Source organism: Entelurus aequoreus, linkage group LG08 (genome assembly GCF_033978785.1).
Source record: "Entelurus aequoreus isolate RoL-2023_Sb linkage group LG08, RoL_Eaeq_v1.1, whole genome shotgun sequence".
Classification (NCBI taxonomy): Eukaryota; Metazoa; Chordata; class Actinopteri; order Syngnathiformes; family Syngnathidae; genus Entelurus; species Entelurus aequoreus.
In genome coordinates, this window is record NC_084738.1 from 51,397,434 (window position 1) to 51,423,700 (window position 26,267).

The 26,267-nt window shown below is 40.9% G+C and overlaps 2 protein-coding genes across 4 annotated transcripts in view; one reads left to right on the plus strand and one right to left on the minus strand.

The window, feature by feature from the left end:
- The window catches only part of gtf2h4 (general transcription factor IIH, polypeptide 4), a 115,913-nt gene that overhangs the window by 73,337 nt on the left and 16,309 nt on the right, over positions 1–26,267 (minus strand). Inside the window, exons 4-6 of the mRNA XM_062056758.1 lie at positions 14,355–14,486; positions 2,255–2,440; positions 1,733–1,841 (exon numbers count right to left, since the gene is read on the minus strand). Of these exons, the coding sequence (XP_061912742.1) occupies positions 1,733–1,841; positions 2,255–2,440; positions 14,355–14,486 (427 nt within the window). The remainder of the gene's footprint in view (positions 1–1,732; positions 1,842–2,254; positions 2,441–14,354; positions 14,487–26,267) is intronic.
- LOC133656016 (E3 SUMO-protein ligase ZBED1-like) lies at positions 18,655–21,822 on the plus strand. 3 transcript variants are annotated; one of them, XM_062056755.1, is made up of 4 exons: positions 18,655–19,905; positions 20,166–20,300; positions 20,476–20,781; positions 20,867–21,822. In XM_062056755.1, exons 1-4 carry the CDS (start codon positions 18,793–18,795, stop codon positions 20,987–20,989), a joined length of 1,677 nt encoding a protein of 558 aa, XP_061912739.1. In that variant the 5' UTR covers positions 18,655–18,792; the 3' UTR covers positions 20,990–21,822. The 3 variants fall into 3 exon arrangements, with proteins under 3 accessions (XP_061912739.1, XP_061912738.1, XP_061912740.1); XM_062056756.1 differs by having other exon boundaries at positions 18,716–18,865; positions 18,950–19,905; positions 20,476–21,820; XM_062056754.1 differs by having other exon boundaries at positions 18,658–19,905; positions 20,476–21,821.

A 26,267-nucleotide genomic window follows, 5' to 3' on the forward strand; every position in this document is an offset into this window, starting at 1 on the left:
ATCAAAGAAATATGGACAATGGAGAACATTACTCATATACTAAATCTAAGGGAAGACCTGTTCAAGAAAAGATGGTTGAAGTGGATAATTTATTTAGAAAAACATTCATGATTATTATTTTTGGTAAAGAAACACATTTTGAGATGATAAGTAACCTACTGGAAAAATATGTATGTTCCCACAAGCATGTTTTGTTATGTTTATTAATGATTATTATGGTTATGTTTTTTTTAATTTACCTTTAAAATAAATAAACAATAAAAAAACATTTTTTCAATTGTTTATTTATTCAAAGGTAGGATGTAGGTATTGTACTTTTTTTAGTTTTTTTTTTAGTTTGGATACCTGTATATTTGTTTTCGGTCAAGTCTATGTAAATTTGTTCCATTAAAACCCCAATAAATATTAAGTAAAAAAAAACAAACAATGCCTTGCAAGCTTTAAACACACTAAAAGAGGACTTACTGTATGTTTGACCGTAAACATGCAGCTATTTTCGCTCTATATTGATTTTTTTTTTTTAAATGACATTAAAATAAGCTTTGCGACAGTCCCGCCAGCGCCAATGACAGTCAGCTGTTTTGGAAACGATTGCTGATAAAACAACTTTGACAAGAAAGACTTTTTTGCTTTGTGCCCTAAGAAAGGTGATGAAGTTAACTTGCGTGTGTTGGTCGTGCGCGCGCATACAAAGCGCCTGAGCGACTAAAACAAACATAATGTAGCTTCCTCTTTGTTAGCGTGTACTTGTGTTAAAGACAATGTATACTTAATTGCACATGTAATATATCACTATATTGATGACTACATGCATTATAATTCCACAAGAGTTTTGCTGCGGTGCACGCAGGTCCATGCGCTTTATGAACTTAAACATTCAAGAGGTTTCCTGGGCTCCTTTTTACTCGGCGCTGATTTTAGAAATAATATACACTTAACTGCACATGTAATAAATCACCATAATGGTGAATTATGTAAAAAATTTAAAATGTAAAAAATACCTAAGTGTTTATTGTGAGCAAACTGTGGTGCTGAATTTCCCCCCGGGATCAATAAAGTACTTTCTATTCTATTCTATTCTATAATTCCGCGAGTTTTGGGTTTCAGCAGCACAGGCGCGTATGCGAGCTTTAGACACACACAAAAAAAAAATTACGATTCATAAGATCTCTTACGATGTAAGGCAGTGTTTTTACGCTTTGGAAATGACAGCACACAACCATAACGTCATCAGAGGAGTACAAGTTTTCGTTTGAGCCGTGTGCACGCATACGCTGAGCAAACAGTTTTGGAATTCCTCACCTTGGCCAGCGTCTGCAAAGGGGTGCGTTTCTAAGGACAAAAGTATGCGTTTGTGTGTGGTCAAGAGGCCTAAACGCAGAGATAAATATGTGTTTATTAAGTATCCGTTTTCGTGATGACATGACATTAAAAAAAATTTGGAGGTACCAGTGGGCCAGATTCATTAAACTCCTGACATCTTGTGGGCCATAATGAACACGCCGGCGGGCAGCACTTGGCCCGCGGGCCATAGTTTTTACACCCCTGATTTAGAATATTGAAAGCTGTTATGACAGCTTGTTTACATTACGTAAAGTCACATTACCATGTTGTAAAGCTAGATGGATATTTTATTAATCCCCCTCAGGGGAAATTTGTGTGTCACAAACAACACACACGATTACAATAAAAATACAGTACCAAGTGCAGGTCAACACATACGTAACTATACCTGAGCAGTTTTGAGGTATTGTAGGGTAAAATACCACAACTGAGAGGTTGTGTCCAGGAGGAGGAACTGGAACCCCGCAGAGGTGATGTAGGGGGACTCCCCCGCCTCACTGAAAAACATAGTGGGTGACAGGATCACAATATTGCCTGGTAGTAGAGAACGCAGCCCTGACAGTTTAATGTCTGAATTTCCTGAAGCTAATTGGTGCAATTATTAAGATCTGTGTGACAATACTATATGGTACAAACTCACGCTAAATGTAATATTAATCACAAAAATGGAGAAAGGGATGTCTGAACCCACTGAAGTCAGAATATTGTAATACGTACACCGTTTGTAGCTTTTGCCTATACGCAGATTTTGCAGGATTCATTGGCACACTTCTATAAACGAGACCCAAAATGACTTTCTGAACGACCTCTTTTACATGATAAAAAAAATATGAATACATGCTCTCAAAGCTGAAGATGGCTTCATCATTAGAATAGTAGGTGGCCTTGGAGCGGAAAGGGGCTAGCATACCTTTTCATGAGGCCTGCTTGAGTCAGCAGCTGAGCGAGATCCTGACTGACAGCAGCAGTGGTAGAACCCACCATAAACTGCAGGATGACCTCCCAGCGTTCCATGGCGTAGCGGTCTAGACTCTCTATGTCCCGAGCGTGCCGGTCAGGACCTAGGCAGGTGCCCTCGTCTGCCCACGCTCGGCCCCTACACATTGACACGAAAAAATAATATTTTACAGACATTTTAAAGTTTTACATATAGAACCTTTATTTAACCAGATAAGAAAACCCATTGAGATCAAGATCTTTCACAAGGGTGACCTGGCCAAGAGGTCAACAGCACATGTCACAGAGCAGTTTCAAAAATAATACATTAAGACATACATTTTAAAATACATAAGAGAACTGTAAAACAACAGAGATTTACATCTTTAAAGATAGAGATAGCCAATGAGGCAGTGCTACAGGACGGACACTACAGCCTGAAATTACCCTTCAGAAAGCCCACGGTCAACCTGCCCAACAACCGCCCAAGTGCCGAACAGTGCCTCCAAAGCCTGAAAAGAAAAATGGAAAGGAACCAGCAACTCAAACAGGAGTGTGTTGCATCTCTCAATGACATTCTGGAAAGCCACTATGCTGAGGAGGTGCCAGAGCAGGAGCTCAGCCAGACAAAGGTTTGGTACATACCACACCACAGAGTGTACCACCCCAAAAAGAAGAAACTCAGGGTGGTTTTTGACTGTGCAGCCACCTACAAAGGTGTATCCCTCAAAACAAATCTGTCTCAATGGAGGTATGTAGGCAGTAAGGACAATCCAGCTGACGATGCCTCCAGAGGGCTGAGTACCAGCAGATTGATGCAGCAAAGGAGATGGATACATGCCCCTGACTTTTTATGGAAAGCAGAGGAAAGTTGGCCTGCACGGGAAGCATTGGGCTCCAAGTCAGTGTTACCGGATGACCCAGAAGTCAGAAAGAACACTACTATCTTCACTACAGTGGTAAACACTGAAACCCCCACAAGCCAGCTGCTTTCCTCCTTTTCAAACTCTAAAAGGCTCCTTAGAGCAGTGGCATGGTATCTCAAGATGAAGAACACTCTAAGCTTGCTTGCTAAAAGGAAAAAGGAACTCCTCTCAGGTCAAACTGCCACCCGTTCACACAGCTACAACGCGAACAAGGAACTCAAAACTTTCAGGTCCACACTTGGTGTACAGCGCCTCACAGTGGAAGATGTCTCGCAGGCCGAAAAGTCAGTGATCATCCATGTCCAAAGACAATCATTCCCTGTGGAGATGGCAACACTCAAAACGGCTTCATCTAGTGTTCGTAAGAGCAGCAACAACAGCAGGTTAGATCCCATGCTAGATGAAGGCATGTTAAGGGTAGGTGGTAGGTTGCATAGATCTGCAATGCCTGAAGAAGCCAAGCACCCCTGCATCCTCCCCAAAGATGCTCATATCTCAACTCTCATCCCGAACCACATTCACGAACACTCTGGACACAGTGGCAGGAACCACATGCTTTCTGAGCTCCGAAAGAAATACTGGGTGGTAAAGGGAAACTCTGCAGCCAGAAAGGTGATTTCAAAGTGTGTTGTGTGTCGACGTGTTAGAGGAAAAACAGGAGAGCAAAAAATGGCAAGTTTACCCCAAGAGAGAATCCTCCCTGACCTCCCTCCCTTTACTAATGTCGGGTTAGACTACTTTGGGCCAATCACAGTCAAAAGAGGGAGGAGCCTAGTCAAGAGGTATGGGGCCCTCTTTACTTGTATGAGCAGTAGAGCGGTGCATTTGGAGGTAGCCTACACACTAGATACTGACTCATGCATCCATGCTATAAGGAGGTTTGTGAATTGGACACGCGCACCATGCACACACACACCTACACACACATACACACGCCTTGCGACTGCATTTTCTCCGACTTTACTTTCGCCTGTCCTACTAGACACACCAATAAGCTTGTTTATAGATGTACAATGAAATTCCTCATAGGAAGCCATTTGTTATAACTCAGTGTCATGATACATGCACATTATTGAACACATAAAATAGAAATGTGACAGATTGTAGCCAAAGGCTGATTTCCATCTGCATCTCATTGCAAAGAAACAAGCCCAGGGCTCCCACTAATTCAGCGTTATAGTGAGTTGTATTTTTCATGCACTTATTTTTGCTGTATTTATCTGGCACAAGTGGAAAGCCGGTCCCTGAAAATAGTGCCTACATTAAACTAGTCTGTGGTGCAAAAAAGGTTGGGGACCACTGCTTTAACCCATACAATTTTTTTTTTTACAATGTTAGTAAATAATAAATGATAAATGGGTTATACTTGTATAGCGCTTTTCTACCTTCAAGGTACTCAAAGCGCTTTGACAGTATTTCCACATTCACCCATTCACACACACATTCACACACTGATGGCGGGAGCTGCCATGCAAGGCGCTAACCAGCAGCCATCAGAGGCAAAGGGTGAAGTGTCTTGCCCAAGGACACAACGGACGTGACTAGTGCCATTAATGCATCACCCATTCTGCAATGTCTTGTATTGCGCTCTTGAGCACAGATGCAGCTTTCTGTTTTGATATGTAATGTGAACAATGTCATTAGAAAGACGTTTAACAGATGGCAAAAAGATTATTAATATACTCTATACACTATACAGCTGGGGGACCAAGATCACAGTAAAGGAGAAGTATGGTACAGGCTAGATTAGAGTATCAAAAAATCATTTTATGGCTGTCCTTATTGCTCGCGTTGACTTGGTATTCGCGGGCAGGTGGTCTCAGCACACAACCACCACGAATAGCAGAAATCCAGTGGGTGACTGCGGAATAAATGAATAGTGGGTTTCACTGTAAAGTGCTTAGGATATCTGAAATATGAAAAACAAATTCCAAATAAACCCAATCCATTATTAGTATTTGTATTCATCAACTGTAATGATGTATGTTGGTGAAACAGTCAGACATGAAATGGTTCAGACTAGGGGTGTAACGGTACACAAAAATTTTGGTTCGATGCGTACCTCGGTTTAGAGGTCACGGTTCGGTTCATTTTCGGTACAGTAAGAAAACAACAAAATATACATTTTTTTGGTTATTTATTTACCAAATTTGCAAAATCTTCCACCAAAAATATTTTTCTTGGTGGAATATTTGATATGAAGTAATGGGAACCATGGATAGGTCAATAATTCATAATAACATTGATTTTGATTCAATATTATGTTTTGAGCAATGACAGTTTGAAAGAAAAAAAAAACAGCTTTGTTTTATTAGTCAACATTGCAACTTTTTCTAAATTACATTTAATCTTTAAGCTTTCTTATTTCACTTTTGTTATGTTTTTGTTTATTTTAATAGTATTTCTAGAATGTGCCGTGGGCCTTTAAAACATTAGCTGTGGGCTGCAAATGGCCTCCGGGGCACACTTTTGACACCCCTGCTATAGATAATAAAAATTTAAATCTGATAAATCTATGGATAAAAAGCATGCGCGTTTATCATAACTCTCTCGCTCTCTCTGTCTTTCCCCCTCCCTCACCAATGCTGCTGCGTGCACAATTTTTTTGTTTTTAACCTTCTTAACCCTGAACGTACATTGTTAATACACGCAACCATAACTCGGGGTGCCGGACGTTTGGGGCGTTCCGCCCGGGCGGCCCCGCGGGTTGGGAAGACGTGTGGTCGGGGCCTGGCCCGGTGCTAGCAGCGATCGGTTTAACCGGACATGTCCTCTTTTGTTGGCGTGCCTGCGGCTAACGGGCTGGGATAGACTTGCTGTGTGTCCTCTTTTCGCCGGGCGTGTCCTCTATTGCGGGGCTGTCGGGGCGGGGTTTCTTGGGTGCCTCAGGTGTCCGGCACTTTGAGTATTGTTTACACAACGTGCAGTACGCTACTTAATATGTCCGTGTGGAAACTCGTTCGGTACACCTCCGCACCGAACCGGAGTCCCCGTACCGAAACGGTTCGATAAAATACCCATACCATTACACCCCTAGTTCAGACAGAAAAGACTTCCTCTACTGAAACCTCACTTAAATGTAGAACTGATTCTACCCGTATGTCTGTATTATTGTTGCCAAATACAAATGCCGGTACTTCTTTAAAATATGCATTAATTAGTTGGTGTAGCAAATGCCACAGTGAACCTTGCATCATTTGCTAGCATTCGCTAGCTACCTGTTTCAGTCATCCCTAGCTACAACATGCTTCACTCTTTGTGGCTTCACTCCATCATAGATTTTTTAAAGCATGTCTATGTATTTCTGGCCTAAATTAAGCATTTTAAGCATAAAAATGGCTAAATTAACTAAAAAGATCTGCACTACATATATTTAAAGATTAACAGTAATAATGATAAACCGTTTTGAAACAAAATTATCGTAAAACCATTGTAATGACCATAATTCGATAAACTCATGGAACATAGATACTGCTCATTTACTGGGAAAGCAAGCTAGCGTGCTGATGGCTGGCTAGCTAGCTTAAATGCTAACACAATTGCAAGAAACATTAGGTATTTCCCGATTACAAACAATATACCCTAATCTAAGCTTGTATGAACAAATTGTTGTCTGAGTAACTAAGATATTCAATTGTGCACATTGAACCTACAGGATTTTTTTCCCTCAACACTGAGTGATATTTAATGTTTCTTCTGCCGAGAATATATTTTGTGTCTATTATTTTATATTGAATTATTATTATATTACATAACACTTGGCGAAAAGGTTTTTTATATTGTTACATCCCTAATACGATAGTATTATTGGCCACTAGATGAGACAAAACAAATGCGAGCTGTTGCTCAGCATCATAGCCACTGATTGGCTCAGCTTCAGGCAGTATTCCTATATTTAAAGGTCTACTGAAACCCACTACTACCGACCACGCAGTCTGATAGTTTATATATCAATGATGAAATCTTAACATTGCAACACATGCCAATACGGCCGGGTTAACTTATAAAGTGACATTTAAAATTTCCCGGGAAATATCTGGCTGAAACGTCGCGGTATGATGACGTATGCGCGTGACGAAGTCAGAGTAACGGAAGTTATGGTACCCCGTAGAATCCTATACAAAAAGCTCTGTTTTCATTTCATAATTCCACAGTATTCTGGACATCTTTTGCAATTTGTTTAATGAACAATGAAGGCTGCAAAGAAGACAGTTGTAGGTGGGATCGGTGTATTAGCAGCGGACTACAGCAACACAACCAGGAGGACTTTGTTGGAGCGCTAGCCGCGCTAGCCGCCGACCTCACCTTGACTTCCTACATCTCCGGGCCGCCAAACGCATCGGGTGAAGTCCTTTGTCCTTCTGCCGATCGCTGGAACGCAGGTGAGCACGGGTGTTGATGAGCAGATGAGGGCTGGCTGGCGTAGGTGGAGAGCTAATGTTTTTAGCATAGCTCTGTGCGGTCCGGTTGCTAAGTTAGCTTCAATGGCGTCGTTAGCACAGCATTGTTAACCTTCGCCAGCCTGGAAAGCATTAACCGTGTATTTACATGTCCACGGTTAAATAGTATTGTTGATTTTCTATCTATCTTTCCAGTCAGGGGTTTATTTTTTTTGTTTCTATATGCAGTTAAAGCACGATGCTATCACGTTAGCTCGTAGCTAAAGCATTTCGCCGATGTATTGTCGTGGAGATAAAAGGCACTGAATGTCCATTTCGCGTTCTCGACTCTCATTTTCAAGAGGATATAGTACCCGAGGTGGTTTGAAATACAAATCCGTGATCCAAAATAGAACAAGGAGAGTGTGGAATCCAATGAGCCAGCTTGTACCTAAGTTACGGTCAGAGCGAAAAAAGATACGTCCATCACTGCCTCTCAAGTCCTTCACTGTAACGTTCCTCATCTACGAATCTTTCATCCTCGCTCAAATTAATGGGGTAATCATCACTTTCTCGGTCCGAATCTCTCTCGCTCCATTGTAAACAATGGGGAATTGTGAGGAATCCTAGCTCCTGTGACGTCACGCTACTTCCGGTACAGGCAAGGCTTTTTTTAATCAGCGTACTGAAAGGCCTACTGAAATGATTTTTTTTAATTTAAACGGGAATAGCAGATCCATTCTATGTGTCATACTTGATCATTTCGCGATATTGCCATATTTTTGCTGAAAGGATTTAGTAGAGAAAATCGACGATAAAGTTCGCAACTTTTGGTCGCTGATAAAAAAAGCCTTGCCTGTACCGGAAGTAGCGTGACGTCGCAGGTTGAAAGGCTCCTCACATTTTCCCATTGTTTACACCAGCAACGAGAGCGATTCGGACCGAGAAAGTGACGATTACCCCATTAATTTGAGCGAGGATGAAAGATTCGTGGATGAGGAACGTGAGAGTGAAGGACTAGAGTGCAGTGCAGGACGTATCTTTTTTCGCTCTGACCGTAACTTAAGTAAAAGGGCTCATTGGATTCCACACTTTCTCCTGTTTCTATTGTGGATCACGGATTTGTATTTTAAACCACCTTGGATACTATATCCTCTTGAAAATGAGAGTCGAGAACGCGAAATGGACATTCACAATGACTTTTATCTCCACGACAATACATCGGCGAAGCGCTTTAGCTACGGAGCTAACGTGATAGCATCGGGCTTAACTGCAGATAGAAACAAAAGAAATGAACCCCTGACTGGAAGGATAAACAGAAAATCAACAATACTATTAAACCATGGACCTGTAACTACACGGTTAATGCGTTCCAGAATGGCGAAGCTTAACAATGCTGTTGCTAACGACGCCATTGAAGCTAACTTAGCTACGGGACCTCACAGAGCTATGCTAAAAACATTAGCTATCCACCTACGCCAGCCAGCCCTCATCTGCTCATCAACACCCGTGCTCACCTGCGTTCCAGCGATCGACGAAGGACTTCACCCGATCATCGATGCGGTCGGCGGCTAGCGTCGGATAGCGTGTCTGCTATCCAAGTCAAAGTCCTCCTGGTTGTGTTGCTGCAGCCAGCCGCTAATACACCGATCCCACCTACAGCTTTCTTCTTTGCAGTCTTCATTGTTCATTAAACAAATTGCAAAAGATTCACCAACACAGATGTCCAGAATACTGTGGAATTTTGAGATGAAAACAGAGCTTTTTGTATTGGCCTTGCCCCTACCGGAAGTAGCGTGACGTCACAGGAGGAAGGGCTGCTCACATTTTCCTATTGTTTTCAATGCAGCGAGAGAGATTAGGACCGAGAAAGCGACGATTACCCCATTAATTTGAGCAAGGATGAAAGATTTGTGGATGAGGAACGTGAGAGTGAAGGACTAACGTGCAGTGCAGGACGTATCTTTTTTCGCTGACCGTAACTACGCCAGCCAGCCCTCATCTGCTCATCAACACCCGTGCTCACCTGCGTTCCAGCGATCGACGGAGCGACGAAAGACTTCACCCGATCATAGATGCGGTCGGCGGCCCGGAGACGGAGGAAGTCAAGGTGAGGTCGGCGGCTAGCGCGTCTGTTATCCATCTCAAAGTCCTCCTGGTTGTGTTGCTGTAGTCCGCCGCTAATACACCGATCGCACCTACAGCTTTCTTCTTTGCAGTCTCCATTGTTCATTAAACAAATTGCAAAAGATTCACCAACACAGATGTCCAGAATACTGTGGAATTTTGAGATGAAAACAGAGCTTTTTGTATTGGATTCAATGGGTCCGAATACTTCCGTATCAACCATTGACGTCACGCGCATACGTCATCATACATAGACGTTTTCAACCGGAACTGTGGCGGGAAATTTAAAATTGCACTTTATAAGTTAACCCGGCCGTATTGGCATGTGTTGCAATGTTAAGATTTCATCATTGATATATAAACTATCAGACTGCGTGGTCGGTAGTAGTGGGTTTCAGTAGGCCTTTAAGTTAAAGTACCAATGATTGTCACACACAGACCAGGTGTGGTGAAATGTGTCCTCTGCATTTGACCGATCCCCTTGTTCACCCCCTGGGAGGTGAGGGGAGCAGTGAGCAGCAGCGGTGGCTGCGCCTGGGAATCATTTTGGTGATTTAACCCCCAATTACAACCCTTGATGCAGAGTGCCAAACAGGGAGGTAATGGTTCCCATTTTTATAGTCTTTGGTATGACTCGGCCGGGGTTTGAACTCACAACCTACTGATCTCAGGCTCAGATATGGTAACACTAGCAAGCAGTAGAGAATATGGAGTGATTTTTGGTCTACAACATGTTTTGCTTTACTCATTATTGACGTGTTTCTTACAACTTTATGTTGTATATTTTTGTATATGAGATATCCAGTTCATTTTATCATCAATTATTATACATAAAAATTTGGTTTCATTTACTCTTTCAATTTCTATTCCGTCTATTTGTACTTGTTTGACTTTCCCTTTTACTGTTGCCGAATAGCATTATTTTAGTTTTACTGAGGTTTAAGGATAGTCTGTTTTTGTCAAACCATCTTTTTAATTTGTTAATTTCTTCTGTTATTATTTGTATTAGCTTCTGTGTGTTCTATCCTGAACAAATTGCTGTTGTATCATCTGCGAATAATACTAACTTTAAAATTTTGTAACTTTACAAATGTCATTTATATAAAGATTGAACAATTTTGGTCCTAGTATAGATCCCTGGGGTACACCACAGGCCATATTTAGCGTTGAAGATGTGTGTTCGCCAAGCTTCACGTATTGTTTACTATTGGTTAAGTAACTTCTAATCCAGTTTAAGACCAACCCTCTGATGCCGTACCGTTCAATTTTTTTAATTAAAATATTGTGATTAATTGTGTCAAATGCTTTAGTTGGATCCATAATCACTGCTGCTGCACATTTTTTGCTATCTATTGCATTGGTAATTTCTTCTGTAATTTTGTCAAAAGCCATCGAAGTTGAAGTATTAGCTCTGTATCCATATTGGTTCTCAGCGAGTATTCTATTTTTGTTTGTGAAACTCTCTAATCTGTTATTGAACAGTTTTTCAATGATTTTAGAAAATTGTGGAAGTAAAGAAACAGGTCTATAATTTGTAAATTGGTGTTTGTCTCCAGTCTTATAAATCGGTACAACTTTAGCTATTTTAATTTTGTTTGGGAATTTGCCTGTTTGAAATGGTAGGTTACTAATTAATACATTAGTGGTCCTGAGATGTCTTCAATAACCTTTTTTATCGTCCATCTATCCATTTTGTGTTTATTTATTTTTTATTGTATGCATGTTCGAAATAAACTGAACTAAACTGAACTGAAAAATGCATATATAATGTAGCGTCTATCAATTGATTTTTTTTAACAGGTAATGTCAAATTGTCAAATGTCACGCTCCCCCTCACAAGCACATGCGCACAAACAGCTGTCAAACACCATCTTGACGCGTTTCTAGAAGAGTCTAGAAACTTAAAATAATGTTCAACAAAGTGCAGCCTTTGTTACATTGTACGATAAGCAGCACAAATTGAAAAACAGAGCAAAACGATACAAGAAAAATGCGTTAATACTAATTACTAATAAGACTGATTTGTTTTGAAAAGTATGTGTAGCATTTTTTTAGCCTTTTCAAATAAATTGTATGCATTATTGACAATTATGCAAACTATATGATGACATCATAATTAACCTCCCAAACCACACCCCTAAGCATGCCTCCACCGCCACAAGTAAATTGGAAATCTGTGGGAAACATTGCGATAACATTCCAAACTTGTTTCACTTATCAACAACACTAAATTATATATTTGTCGGCAAAATTTCAATTAAGTTAGTTAATAGAGATATTATAAATTTGTGCATAATAGGGCTGCAACTAACGATTATTTTGATAGTGGATTAGTCGACTAATCAGATAATAAGGTGTACACATATTTAATGGCTCTAATTTTTCCATCGACTTCTAAATGCAGCTTAAGTTATTTCAGGCATGTGCAACAACAAAGAGAACAAATTCAATAATACATATTTATTTATACTCTAACTGTGCTGTTACAAAAATTAGCCATCTGGGAACACTGACAGTTTTAGCCCTCTCATAGACTCAATGTGTTGAATTCTATCTTTGATTATTTCGTCAAATGTTGGCTATTTAATAGACTGTGTGTTTAATCTTATGATACCTCCGCATTGGTGCCTGTCTGTCTCTCTCTCTCTCTCTGCGTTGTGTGCGCTTGTGTGTGTGTGCTTTTTTTAAGGCAGCGTTTCTCAAAGTGTGGGGCGCGCCCCACTGATGGGGAATAGAGACATGACAGGTGGGGCGCGAGGAACGGGAGGAAATTTCACTTAAATTGTTTTAATTTTTTTATTATATTCTTAGATTTTTTTTTTTTTTACTATGCTTTCATTTTCTATACACACTGTAAATCACTTTGTGATTCTGTCTGTGAAATCCGCTATATAAATAAATGTAAATTACTTATTTTTCCTGTAGGCTTTACATTTCTAGGTAGGAGCGAGAGTTTGACAGACATAGCAACAGTAACTAATGGGGGCAGGGCTATGCGGAACAAACTTTCGCGCGGATGGGTAGCAGGCTCATGTGTGGACCACAATTACACAAAATGGATACATTTGTGACTCGCACCTCAAAGGTCGTCGAGCCAGAGCCAGCGCCTGCAGAGAAACAAAAATCTGACGGGCATAATCGACCAAAAAGCCAACCGAAAAGAAAATATGATGAAGGGTATCTTGCTGTTGGATTCACGGCAGCGGTGGTGGGGGCAGAGGAGAGACCCCTGTATGTTCTGTGTCTAAAACCGCTAGCAGCAGACAGCATGAGACCCAACAAATTAAAGAGACACCTCGAGACCACACATCCCAATCACGTCAATAAGCCACTTGATTTCTTTCAAAGAAAACTGGCAGAGTACCATCAACAGGAGAAGCGCATGGTAAAAGCTGCATCAGTAAACAGTAACGCTCAAATGGCTTCATATAGAGTTGCATACAGAATTGCACAATGCAAAAAAGCACACACAATTGCTGAGCAGCTCATTCTCCCCGCTGCAACAGACATAGTGTCAGTCATGCTCGACGAGACAAGCGCAGCAAAATTAAAAGCTGTCCCACTGTCAAACGACACAGTTGCGAGACGTATATGCGACATTGCAAGTGATCTTGAGGAACAACTCGTAGACAAATTAAAAGAAAGTCACTTTTATTTTATTTATTATTGAACTTGATGCGAGCTATTTGATTTATTATTGAACTTGATGCAAGTTATAACACTTTTATTTGATTTGTTATTGAACTTGATGCAAGTTATAACACTTTTACTTTATTTATTATTGAACTTGATGCAAGTTATAACACTTTTATTTGATTTATTATTGAACTTGATGCAAGTTATAACACTTTTGTTTTATTTATTATTAAACTTGAATCAAGTTATTTTATTTATTATTGAACTTGATGCAAGTTATACCACAGCTGCACAGTTATTTTATTTATTATTGAACTTGATGTTATTTTATGTTATTTAGTTTGAATGTATACAACTTGATGTTACTTGCTGTTCAATAAATTTGAAAATGTTAAGCTTGGCATTAGCGTTCTGTTGGGGCGATGGGGGAAGGTGGGGCTTGAAAACTCCCCCTTGTCCAAAGTGGGGGATGACAAAAAAAGTTTGAGAACCACTGTTTTAAGGCATTGCAAATTGACACTGCTTTAAAAAGTACTTTAATTGATGTAGACAAAGTTTAGCTGGTTGACTTTGGCTAAAATGATACTTAAAGTTATTTTTCACACATCTTCTCACTCTTTTTAGCTAGCTAGCAAGGCATAAGCGCCTCCAAATGTCCAACATCATGTGTGTCTCTGCTTTAAATACTCCCGTATCACAGATGTACTGCCATAAAAACAAGGTCCGCTTTGCTAAATGAGCATGGTATTCATATTTTTAACAAGAATAAGAGGAATTATCCTCACACATTACAAGAATTTTGCGAGTGACCCACTTCCGCCCGGAAAAACACGAGTGATAACGTCACGACTATGGTCGACAAATATAATTGTTGGCGACAAACTTTATTGTTGACATATCGTAGCAGCCCTAGTGCATAATAAGCAAAAAATACTCATAATGACCCGAGTGAAACAAAAGATGAGTGCAAGAAAAGAGAATCATGAATGAAGAGAAGTATACATACCCCCCGAGCAGCGCTATCCTCAGGTTGTCTTTGAACACTCGATTTAGGATATAACCCTGCAGACCACCTTGCAGCTGCTGACTGTGCCAGAGGCGCAGTCCTGCAAGCACTGAGACACATTCATCATGATCCCTGCATAGAGGACAAAAAAGAACAAAAAAGTCACATGATAAATTGACACTGTTGTTTCTCTGACAATGAAAAGGACCGTCTTATAAATTTTTTTTCAAACAGTTTGGATATGTTTCCATTGTATAATATAATTCTGATCACAACACTATTAAGCAAATGGTAATTAATGAAAACATACAAGTAAGCAGACTTCAAGTTCCAACTCCATCATGCTTCTAAGAATGGTGAATGAATGTGTATTGGTTTAACTGTTCATACTACTGTCACTGTAGCACTGTAGACACTTTAATATTTGTTGCTTCCTATACTGTATATACTGTATATACTGTTATACTATTTGATATTGCACTGGTACTGTATTTGACTACTGTACTTCTACTTGTACTGATACTGATACTGATATAACTACTGTGACTTGTTGTGCAACTTATTGTCTTGTAATTAATGTACATCAGAGCTATTCAAATTTTTGTATTTTTTTGTATTTAGTGTATTAGATTCTGCAACTAGTGTTTGGATCCCACTGTACGCAATATCTGAAGAGCATGGAAAAAAGCATTTCACTGTGGTGTACTCTGCATGTGACGAATAAAACCTTAAACCTTGGTTTAAATGTAGTTTAAAGATGTAGATAATGGATTTCACTATGTAAAGCGCTTTGAGTCTCTAGAGAAAAAGCGCTATATAAATTCAATTCACTCCACTTATTAGACACTTTGGTCTCTCTGGACGGATTCTCGCTCATTCAGTCAGGCCGAGTGCTGGCGGGCAGCCCAAGATGGAGTCGACTCTCTTGGTTGTTTTGTTGGGTCTGTTTCGTGCACATTATAAATTGTTTGTTGCTCTTTTCTTTCTCCGTGCGTTTTCCTTTTGTAGCTGTATGTAGAAAAGGTCCCCGGGTTGCATCTGCTCTGTGCCCTTTAACTGTATTTTATGTCCTTTGTGTTCTTTGATGTTTCCCCCTGTTTTTCATGTTGTCTTTTTGTGGACTTTTTGTATCTGCACTGCAAACACAAAATTTCCACATTGTAGTATAAATAAAGTATATCCTGTCCATACAATGCTAGCATTAGCTTTAAAAACTGGGGCAAAACACAGGAAACTGTGGGAACTCACTAGCATTACCACATACTTGCCAACACTCCCGGATTTTCCGGGAGACTCCCGAAATTCAGCGCCTCTCCCGAAAATCTCCCGAAATTCAGGCGGAGCTGGAGACCACGCCCCCTCCAGCTCCATGCGGACCTGAGTGACGTGTCGACAGCCTGGTTTCACGTCCGCTTTCCCACAATGTAAACAGCGTGCCTGCCCAATCACGTTATAACTGTAGAATGATCGAGGGCGAGTTCTTGGTTTCTTATGTGGGTTTATTGTTAGGCAGTTTCATTAACGTCCTCCCAGCGCGGCAACAACACACAACAACAGCAGTCACGTTTTCGTCTACCGTAAAGCAGTTCGTCTGCCGTAAACAGCAATGTTGTGACACTCTTAAACAGGATAATACTGCCATCTACTGTACATGCATATGTGACAATAACATCTACGGCTTTTAGAGAGTGCAGTGCACAACTGCGTACACAACAAGGAGACGAAGCAGAAGAACGAGGAAGATACAGCCATGGCGACGCCGACGACGAGTAAGATGAAGAAATACGCTTGTAAGTTCCAAGCCGCAGCTGCGATTGGACCTGGATAGCCTCCGGGAATAAGTAGTGGACTACCAAGTGCTTGGCACAACGTTCCCTCTAAGGTGCGCGCCTGCGCAACTGCGCACTGCTCAAGCATCCCCTGCGCACAGCAAATATATGCCGCGCACCAAATCAAATCCCATCTGAATTCTAAACAAAATAAACACAATTTATTCTGTGTAATTTTGCAATGCAACTCTGAGTGACAGTGACAACAAGCGGCCCTAACGGTGTTCGTCAACACCGTTCAATTGAACACCGTTCAATTATTGTAACGTCTATCGAGATGCTTCGAGGACAAGAATTATATCGATCACTTTATTGAGCAAAACTGTTTATATTCGGGGCCCCAGAGGCGAGGCGTGCAGGCCCACCAGTGTGTGGACACGCCCTGGCGTCCGCCAACCACTGCCCTATCTATGGGTTAAATAGATATAAGACCTCAACGGTGGAAGTGGCGGAGGGTGACACTGCATGTCACAACGGAACTGATGGCGGATGAAGGCTGCAACAGAGGGTGGTCTCCAGTCGTCATGGATCCATGCCACTGGATCAAGGTCCCTCTCTGCTAAGGACCGTGTGGTGGCTGCAGGCGCATCAGTCTCCCCACGCTAAAAGACGTCACGCGTAGGCATCCTCCCGAATGGGAACCCATCCATTCTGAGGACAGTCATACTCGACCACGAGTGACTGCAGATGATGATGATGATGATATTCGGCCATAACCACACCAAAAACATGAGTAAAAAACTTCTATCTCGAAAAACTAGTAATTTTCTGCCGTACAAACCAGGCCAAAACCAACTTGTCATCTAGCTGTCACCAACACGCATACCACTAAGCCACTGGTGCGTTTATGGCCACACAAAAAGTCGGACAACTCAAACACCACACAAAGTTACACTATAACTCCTCAGTCATACGTGTGCTTATTCTACTGTCATTTATTATTAATGTTAATTTATTGATATTAATCATGGAACGCTGTTACTAGAGAAAGTTACAGGAATGCACACTTCATCCTATGCTTACATTTCATTGTGCAACATGAGGATGTTTAAGGGGAACTAAATGTGATCTCTGAAAGGGGTACAAATGATTTCCAAAGCAGGACCCCCACCCAGACATATTGTACAATACTAATCCATAGCTTATGAAAAACAAGATTTCTTTTATTTTCATTAAAAGTGGGCCAAATCACTAATATTACTAAATAATCTCATGAAAATGACTCCTTATTTGACTGTTATAATAAAAGATTGGTTTGAGACAGGTGTGCTGCTGGTATTGCCACGTGTGATGTTGCTCACATGTGCTCCACTGAATGCACAGGGAGTTTTTGTGTTTGCTCACACACATGAACAATTAGAGGGAACATTGCAAAGTTGGCAGTGAAGATCTTCCTCAGGAAGCAAGGATTGACCGGTTTCGGGCCATGCTAGGGAGAGATGGAAGATTCCAGACTCTAGTGCATTTGATGAAAGCACTTTTGTGCGTGCCACACAGCAATGCATCATCAGAGAGGGTGTTCAGCATGGTTAGAAAAATAGAACAAGAGATGGATAATTCAACCTTTAACTCAACAATGAGTAGATGTGTGCATGTGTAAATAAATGAACACTGAAATTCAAGTATTTCTTTTATATATATATATATATAAAATAAATATATATATATATATAGCTAGAATTCACTGAAAGTCAAGTATTTCTTATATATATATACTGTATATACAGTTGTGTTCAAAATAATAGCAGTCCCACATCACTAGCAAGATAAATCACAGTTTTTGTTAGAATTTCAACTGCTACACTACAAGTAAGTTTCTAGAAGGTTTAGTAAAGGTATAGAAAACCAACAGACCCAACAGGAATGATGTGCATGCTGCTGATTCTGTGAAACTGAATCATTTACTGAAAGGGGCGTGTTCAAAAAAATAGCAGTGCTGCGTTCCATAAGCGACATCATTGATTATGTGTAAAAAAAAATATGTTAAACAAGTGGCCCTTATTTTAGGATCAAGGCAACTGACGCTGCATATGCTGCCTGTGCATTTGTCCTTGGAAAAACAGTGTAAAATGGGTCGTTGAAGACACTGTTCAGAAGAAGAGCATTCTTTGATTAAGAATTTAATAAAAGAGGGGAAAACCTAAAAGAAAGTGCAGAAAATGATAGGCTGTTCAGCTAAAATGATATCAAACACTTTAAAATGGCAGCCAAAACCAAAAAGACGAGGAAGAAAAAGAAAAACGACTATTGAAATGGATGGGAGAATAACCAAAATGGCAAAGGCTCAGCCAATGATCAGCTCCAGGAGGATCAAAGAAGATCTAAGATGGCCTGTGATAGGGATGTTAACAATTAATCGATTTTCGATTAATTGCCGTTAAGAAATTACCCGATTAAAATTAACGATTTCAATTAATTGACAATTCCGTTCTGTCACGGTCGGTGCGGTGGTTTTCTGTGTGAAGGTAATGCTGAGTTTATACCTCGCTAGTCCACACGAGGGAGTTGTTGCTTATTGTACTTTTTCCAAGCAGCAACACCATCACGTGACCAGCCCTACATGTCCGCTGTACACATGAGAGTCCACATGCGAGAGAAGAAAAACAAACATGAAGCGACGCAAGAGAAGTGCTGTGTGGGAACATTTCACCCTAAAAGAGGACGATGCAACGTGCAAAATATGTAAGGCTGTTTTGAAGTACAACAATTCAACCAGTTCGTTAAATTACCACCTAAAAAGTTTACATGCCGCTGTGCTTGGAGGAGAGAGTGGAGGCGGAGCACGGCCAGGCCAGCCCTCCGTCGCCGAAGCGTTTTCCAAAAGAAAAGCGGTGTGTGATGACGCACGGGCAGAGGGCATCACCCAGAGGATTTGCAACATGGTTGAAAAGGATATGCTGCCTATAAGCATTGTGGATGGCAAGGGGTTTCGTGAGTTGATGAACTATTGTGAGCCAGACTACCAAATCCCTTCTCGAGAAACAATAACAACCCGCATAGAGGCTCGCTACAAAAGAAAGAAAGCCGAGCTGAAAGCACGACTGGCCAACACGCATGTAGCAATAACCACTGACTGTTGGACGTCAAATACAACAGAGAGCTATATCACCGTCACTTGCCACTACATGGAGGACTGGCTGATGAGGTCGGCAGTCCTAGCCACAGAGAGTATGCCGATGAGCCATACGGCTGATAATTTAGCAGAACGGCTGAATGAAATTGTGCATGCATGGGGGCTGACCGGGCGAGTGATAGCCTGTGTTCACGACAACGCGAGTAACATCGTCTTAGCAAACAGCCAACCTCGAGTCGACTGGGCCTCTGTTCCATGCTACACCCATACCCTACAACTGGCCATCAACGATGGTTTCGCTGGGACCCTGCACCAAGTCATCGCAGCTGCAGGAAGATTGGTCAAACACTTTAAGCACAGCACTAAAGCCACCAAAGCGCTGGAAACCAAGCAAGGCCAAATGGGCTTGGAACGCCACCAGCTCATTCAATCCTGCAAAACGAGGTGGAATTCAGTCTGTGACATGTTTGCGAGACTGGTGGAGCAGCGGTGGGCGGTGTGCGCCGTACTATCAGACCGCACGTTCACCAAGCTGTCTGATGCTCGGACACTTGAGATCAGAGACGACCACTGGAAAATCATGGAGGAAATGGGCCCTGTTGTAGTCGCTCTGAAGACAGCAACTACCGTGATGTCTACAGAGACTGAGGTAGAGTATTACTTTACCCCCCCCCCCCCTTGCACGATTTTGTCATTTGAATTTGAATGCTACTTTATGCATATCACTGTTCTCTGTGTAATATATTTCCAATGTCATATATTATGAGTAAAAAAAAAGAGGGGGAAAGAAAACGTAAGCTTTCTTTTAGTTGACCTTGTACCTATTTACCTAACCTGTGAATCTGTACTGTTATGAAACTTTTCTATACAAAGGAAATAAACTCAACTAATATATATTTTTTTCTTCAGGTGTCCATATCCAACACGTATCCCATCAGCTTCGGTTTAATCGACGTGCACCTCAAGAAGAGAGTCGAGGGAGACTCAGGCAAAGTGGCAGAATTCAAATCTAAAGTGGCTGCTTCACTGAGCAGACGGATGAAGGTAACAGCTAATGTCTATTATTAATATTATTATTGCAGCATCTAATAAATAACCTATACAAAACATACATAGCATTGTACAAAATATGCATTGCCCATGTAAGGTTAGGTGGCACTGCTTGCTTATTATATTAATAATTGAAGTTATATTATTTATTTGTTTTTATTTGACACAGATTGCATCTGATGACTTCCTAACATCAACCCCAATGATAGCAACGATGGTGGACCCTCGGCACAAGCACCTGTCATTTCTCAGCCCAGCCAGGAGGATTTCAGCAAATGCCAAACTGCTTGAACTGGCTCAAGCAGAAGATGTGAGCTCCACATCCACAACAGCAGATGGAGCAAGCTCTGCCTCTGCCAGTACCACTGGAGAGGAGGAGGAGGGGGCTCAGCCAGACGTGCCTGTCCAGGAAGCTGCACCACAGAGACACACATCTGCTATGGTTCAACTCCTGGGTGCCTACTACACCAACCAGGTCACTAATGATGTGGAGAGAGAGCTGGACAGTTTTCTGAAGGATGCTGTGCCAAACCTTGATTCTGATCCCAATCATCCCACAGATTGGTGGGGAAAAAATGAAGCAAGGTATCCGAGGTTGGCAAAAGTGGCAAAACGATACATGTGTATCCCTGCTACATCAGTGCCTTCTGAACGCGTGTTCTCAGCATGTGGCCTTACTGTAACCAAGCTGCGCTCACGGCTCACACCTGAGCATGTAGACATGCTCATATACTTGAATAAAAATGAATAAGCAATTGTACCCATGGGCCATGTTACATGTATGAGGCAGAGAGCCTTCTCTAAAATGTGACTTTTCCCTTTGTTAAAATTTCAATTGTCCACCTGCCTGATGATCTAAATATTAAGTTGATTGTTGTAGCCAGGGTTGGCTAAACTTGGCTTGCTTAATATTTTACTATCACGATCACCATTGTCTTTCAGGAATGTTTACTTGAAGTTGTTGTCAGCCTGTTTCAAGCTGACTGATTATTACATTAATGTTTACACTAATAGTTTGTGAGAGACAAACTAAGATGGGCATAGTGCATGCACTTTATTTTATTTTATGCAGTGACATGTTTTTCATTCAGTTCTTCTGTCAGCCTCACTTGAGCCCAAATGTTAAGTTGAATCAATGACTGTTCTTCTGCAGCAGGCTTAGGTTTACTTATTTTGCTGTTACTTACAATTTCAGGGATGTCTGCCTTATATTTTTTCAAGTTGACTGTCATATAGGCACTTTTCCCAGTTCAAGAGGGATTCAATTAATGTTGCAGCTTGCAGGCTGCTAGCCTTCTAATAGTTTGTGAGACAGACTAAGATGTGCATTGTGCATGTTGTGCACTTGATGTTACTTTATTTTTCTTGTCTTTACAGTAGTGAGTGAGTGACATGTTTTTTCACTTCAGTTCTTGTCAGCCTCACCTGAGTCCAAAGGTGAAGTTCTGCAGCAGACTGCAACAGCCAACAGGCTTACTTATTTGCTGCCTGCTGTTACAATTTTCAGGGATGTCTTCCTTGTATTTTTTCAAGTTGACAGATAGGCATTAGGCACCTTTCCCAGTTCAAGAGGGATTATATAAAATAAAGCTAGCTATTATGGCTGCTGCCACTACCAAGTCTTGCATGTGTGACAAGACTAAAGTGCACTTTATATTATATTCCTCATGTTACAAAGATGACTTACTTTTGTATCAAATAAACATTTGATTAGGGAATACAATGTCCTTTGTATTTTATACCAGCAAAATTTTGATTTTGATTTTGTACCTTATTGAGGGGAAATCTCAGATGGGGGGAAAACGCCGCTTTATCAACTAATCGATGATCGATCGATAAGGTTATCAACTATCAATTAATGAAATAATCGATAATTTGCATCCCTAGCCTGTGAGTACTGTAACAATCAGACCACGTCTATGTGAAGCCAAGCTACCAGCAAGAAGCCCCCGCAAAGTCCCATTTTTTAAAAAAAGACGTGAGCTGAAGCGGTTACAATTTGCCAAAGCACACACTTACTGGCCTAAAAACAAATGGCGTAAAATTTGGGGACTGATGAGAGTAAGATTGTTCTTTTTGGGTCCAAGGGCCACAGACAGTTTGTCAGACGTCCTGCAAACACTGACTTCAAGCCCCAGTACACAGTGAAGACGGTGAAGCATGGTGGTGCAAGCATCATGATATGGGGATGTTTCTCGTACTATGGTGTTGGTCCTATTTATCGCATACCAGGGATCATGGATCAGTTTTAGTACGTCAGAATACTGGAAGAAGTCATGTTGCCGTATGCTGAAGAGGAAATGCCCTTGAAATGGGTGTTTCAACAAGACAATGACCCCAAACACACCAGCAAGTGAGTAAAATCATGGTTCCAGACAAACAGAATTCAAGTAATGGAGTGGCCAGCACAATCCCCGGACCTTAATCCCATTGAAAACTTGTGGGCTGACATAAAGAATGCTGTTCAAGAGGCAAAACCAAACAATGCAGAGGAATTGTGGAACGTAGTACAATTGTCCTGGGCTGCAATACCTGTCGACTCCATGTGCCACAGATGTGAAGCAGTTATCAGAAACCGTGGTTATGCAACTAAATTATATTTAATAATTCTAAGGAAAGTTGAATCTGCAAGCCTTTCTCAGTTTATACAGTACATTTGAGTTTTATAAAGAAAGATGTCAACACTGCTATTTTTTTGTTTTATATTTCTTGACTTTCTGTAAAATATTGTCAAATTTAATTACTTTTTTCCAATTTTCTGGCTTTGAAATAGAATGTGCAGTCTCCCCAATGCATTTGTGTTCATTAAAATACAATTTATTTGAAGAATTTTGAGGTTTACACACCTTTTTAAACACACTGCTATTATTATGAACATAACTGTATATATATATATATATATATATATATATATATATATATATATATATATGAAATACTTGACTTGGTGAATTCTAGCTGTAAATATACTCCTCCCCTCTTAACCACGCCCAACACACGCCCCCCGCCCGACCACTTTGTCCCAGGAATCTCTCACGTACCCCGCAGCAATGGTTCCATCAGGGCAGCCAGGCTCCCCAGAACCTCTTTTCCTCGTCGAAAAGATTTTGTCAATAGAGTCGAGAGTCCAGCTAATCAATTCCATGTCTGATGTTTTAGATTTGGAGGACAGCGCAAAGAAAGAGGCTTCAAAAAAGTTTAGACAAGACAAAAGAGAGCAAGCCAGGAAAAGACGGGAGGAGAAAAAGAATGTGACCGCCCCTCACCAGAGGCAAGACAGAAAACAACGAATACAACCAAAATGTTCTGGCATGATGGGCCTCCAAAGTCATCAGTAGATGCATCCTTGAATGGCAGTGGTGAAAGTCGGAAGGAAGCCACTGGCAGGAATTCAGAAGTCCTTAATACCAAACATAAAACTAAGATTGTTTTTGGAATGTGAGGACAGTGTATGAAAATGGGAAGCTAGCACAAGTTACACCAGAAATGAGGCATTATCAGATCTTGTAATAAGCAAATGTAGATGGACAAGATCCGGAAATATCATTACCAACACTGGAGAGACTGTGTTGTACTCTGGTAGAGATGACAACCTACACTACGAGGGAGTTGCAATCATATTAAGGAAACTAGTTGTAAAAACCTTAAAGGAATGGAGACCCATCAACAGCAGGCTAATCAAAATTAGGCTGAAAAGAAAATAAACACCACAATTCTCCAATGTTACGCGCCAACAAATGAATGTGATCTCAATAAAGATGATTTCTACGATCAGGTACAAGCTGGACGAAGTGGCATTGCAGGACATGACATAAAAATTGTAATGGGAGACTTGAATGCCAAAGGAGGAAATGACAATACAAACAGAGAGAGAGAGAGATCACTCAGCCTTTCACCATTAATGATAATGGTGAAAGGCTGAGTGATCTCTGTGCTGCCAGTTATTTGGTCATCGGTGGGACACTCTTCCCTCATAAAAACATCTATAAACTAACTTGGATTTCATCAAATGACAGAGACAAAAACCAGATTGACCACATCATGATAACGGTACCTGGAGACGGTCACTCCTTGACGTCAAAGCGATGAGGGGGGCTGATGCCAGCAGCGACCACTATCTAGTCGTAGCATCAATTAGAGTGACACTAAGGAAAGCAGGTATCAAGAAAACAGGAAGAAGACAGTTTGATGTTGCAAACTGAAAGGCCCCAAGGTTAGAATTGTTTTTTGTGATGCATCTGAAGAACAGGTTTAAAGCCTTAACAGATCTTGATGAATCTCAAGAAATCAATTATATGTGGGACAGAACCAAGACCACAATAATTCCGACTAGTGAAGCATGCTGGGTTACAAAGTAAATGAAAAGAAGGAATGGATATCAGCAGACACAAGGGACACCATCAAGAAACGAACAGAGATAAATAAACTTGTAATTAACTAAAAGTCCATCCATCCATCCATCCATCCATCCAAAGGATAAAACATAATTACAACCACCAGTACCAAGAAGTGAACAAGTCAGTAAAGAAAAAGGCAAGAACAGAATAAATTAAATAGCTTGATGGTCTCGCAGCGCAAGCAGAAGATGTAGTAAAGAAAGGACAACAAAGGAAAATGTACAAGCTCACCAAAATCATTAGTGGGAATTAGGGCTGGGCGATATATCGATATACGCGACATATCGCGGGTTTGTCTCTGTGCGATATAGAAAATGACTATATCGTGATATTCGAGTATACGTTCTCACGCAGTGGATTTTAGCTGCAGGCATTACACTACAGGCTCTCCTCACTCTGTCTTGTCTCTCCTTCTCACAGACAACAAGCGCACTTCTTACACACGTCACATACTGTCACGTCATACGTCACATACGTATATGCCCTCCTTGAGCAGAGAGGTAGCCGCATGTTAGCTGTAATGCGAGTGGTAATACGAGAGAAAGAAGGTGCGAATCTGGTAACAAATGATGGAAGAATTAATTCCCAAGAAAAACAGCAGGGGGTCCATCGTCTGGCGGGGGTTTGGCTTCAAGTGGGAATATGTTGAACAGACGACCGTAATTTGTCAAGTGTGGGGCGAAAGCGTTTCTACAAAAAGTAGCATTACTGCTAATATGTAGCATCATTTGAAAAGTCACCTGCTAGGAATGAAGAGTGCTTGAAATTCCGCATGTCAACATCTCCGTTCGGTGCCACACCAACAAAATGCAGAGGCAAACATTTCCACATCAACAGCGTATGATAAAAAGAGTCAACAAAAGGAGATAATGTCCACAGGAACCTACCACATAGCGAAGGATGAACACTATTTGATTTCCTATTATGCAGCTCATTTTTATTTGACCCCTGGAATAGACCAACACCTCAAACAGAGGCAGGAATTAAAGAAGCAAAAGATGATCTCAACATAAGCATTGACCCTCCATACAAAGATAAAATAATTTCTGCAAATAAGTCTTTAAGAAACGGCAAATTTCCTGGACAGGATAACCTTAATGCAGAACTGTTTAAAATAAATCCAGAGGCTGCTGCAGAGTTTCTTGTACCACTTAAAAAAGCAGTGTGGGAGAGAATGCAAATTCCAGATGACTGGTCTGACGGGATAGTTGTCAAAATCCCCCAAAAAGGAAACCTCAGAAATTGTAATAACTGCTGTGGAATCACTCTACTCTTGATTCCAAGTAAAATGTATTCGAAGATCATTGTTCAGCTATGACAGACATAGTAGACCAACAGCTCAGAAAGGAACAAGCAGGGTTTTGCACAGTAAGAGGCTGTATTGACCAAATATTTATACTGCGCAATATCATAGAGCAGTGCACAAAATGGCAGAGACCGATTTATATAAATTTCGTTGATTTTGAGAAGGCGTTCAACAGCATCCGTAGAGAGAGCTTGTGAAGAATACTTCAATCTTATGGGATACCACAGGATATTGTGTTATATATAAAGAGCTTTTAGT

Excerpts from the sequence above, each read along its gene's own strand:
- LOC133656016 (XM_062056754.1), top strand. The coding sequence starts at position 18,793 with ATGAAGCGACGCAAGAGAAGTGCTGTGTGGGAACATTTCACCCTAAAA. Across the intron at positions 19,906-20,165 it reads TGATGTCTACAGAGACTGAG|GTGTCCATATCCAACACGTA; the intron begins GTAGAGTATTAC and ends TTTTTTCTTCAG. Across the intron at positions 20,301-20,475 it reads CACTGAGCAGACGGATGAAG|ATTGCATCTGATGACTTCCT; the intron begins GTAACAGCTAAT and ends TATTTGACACAG.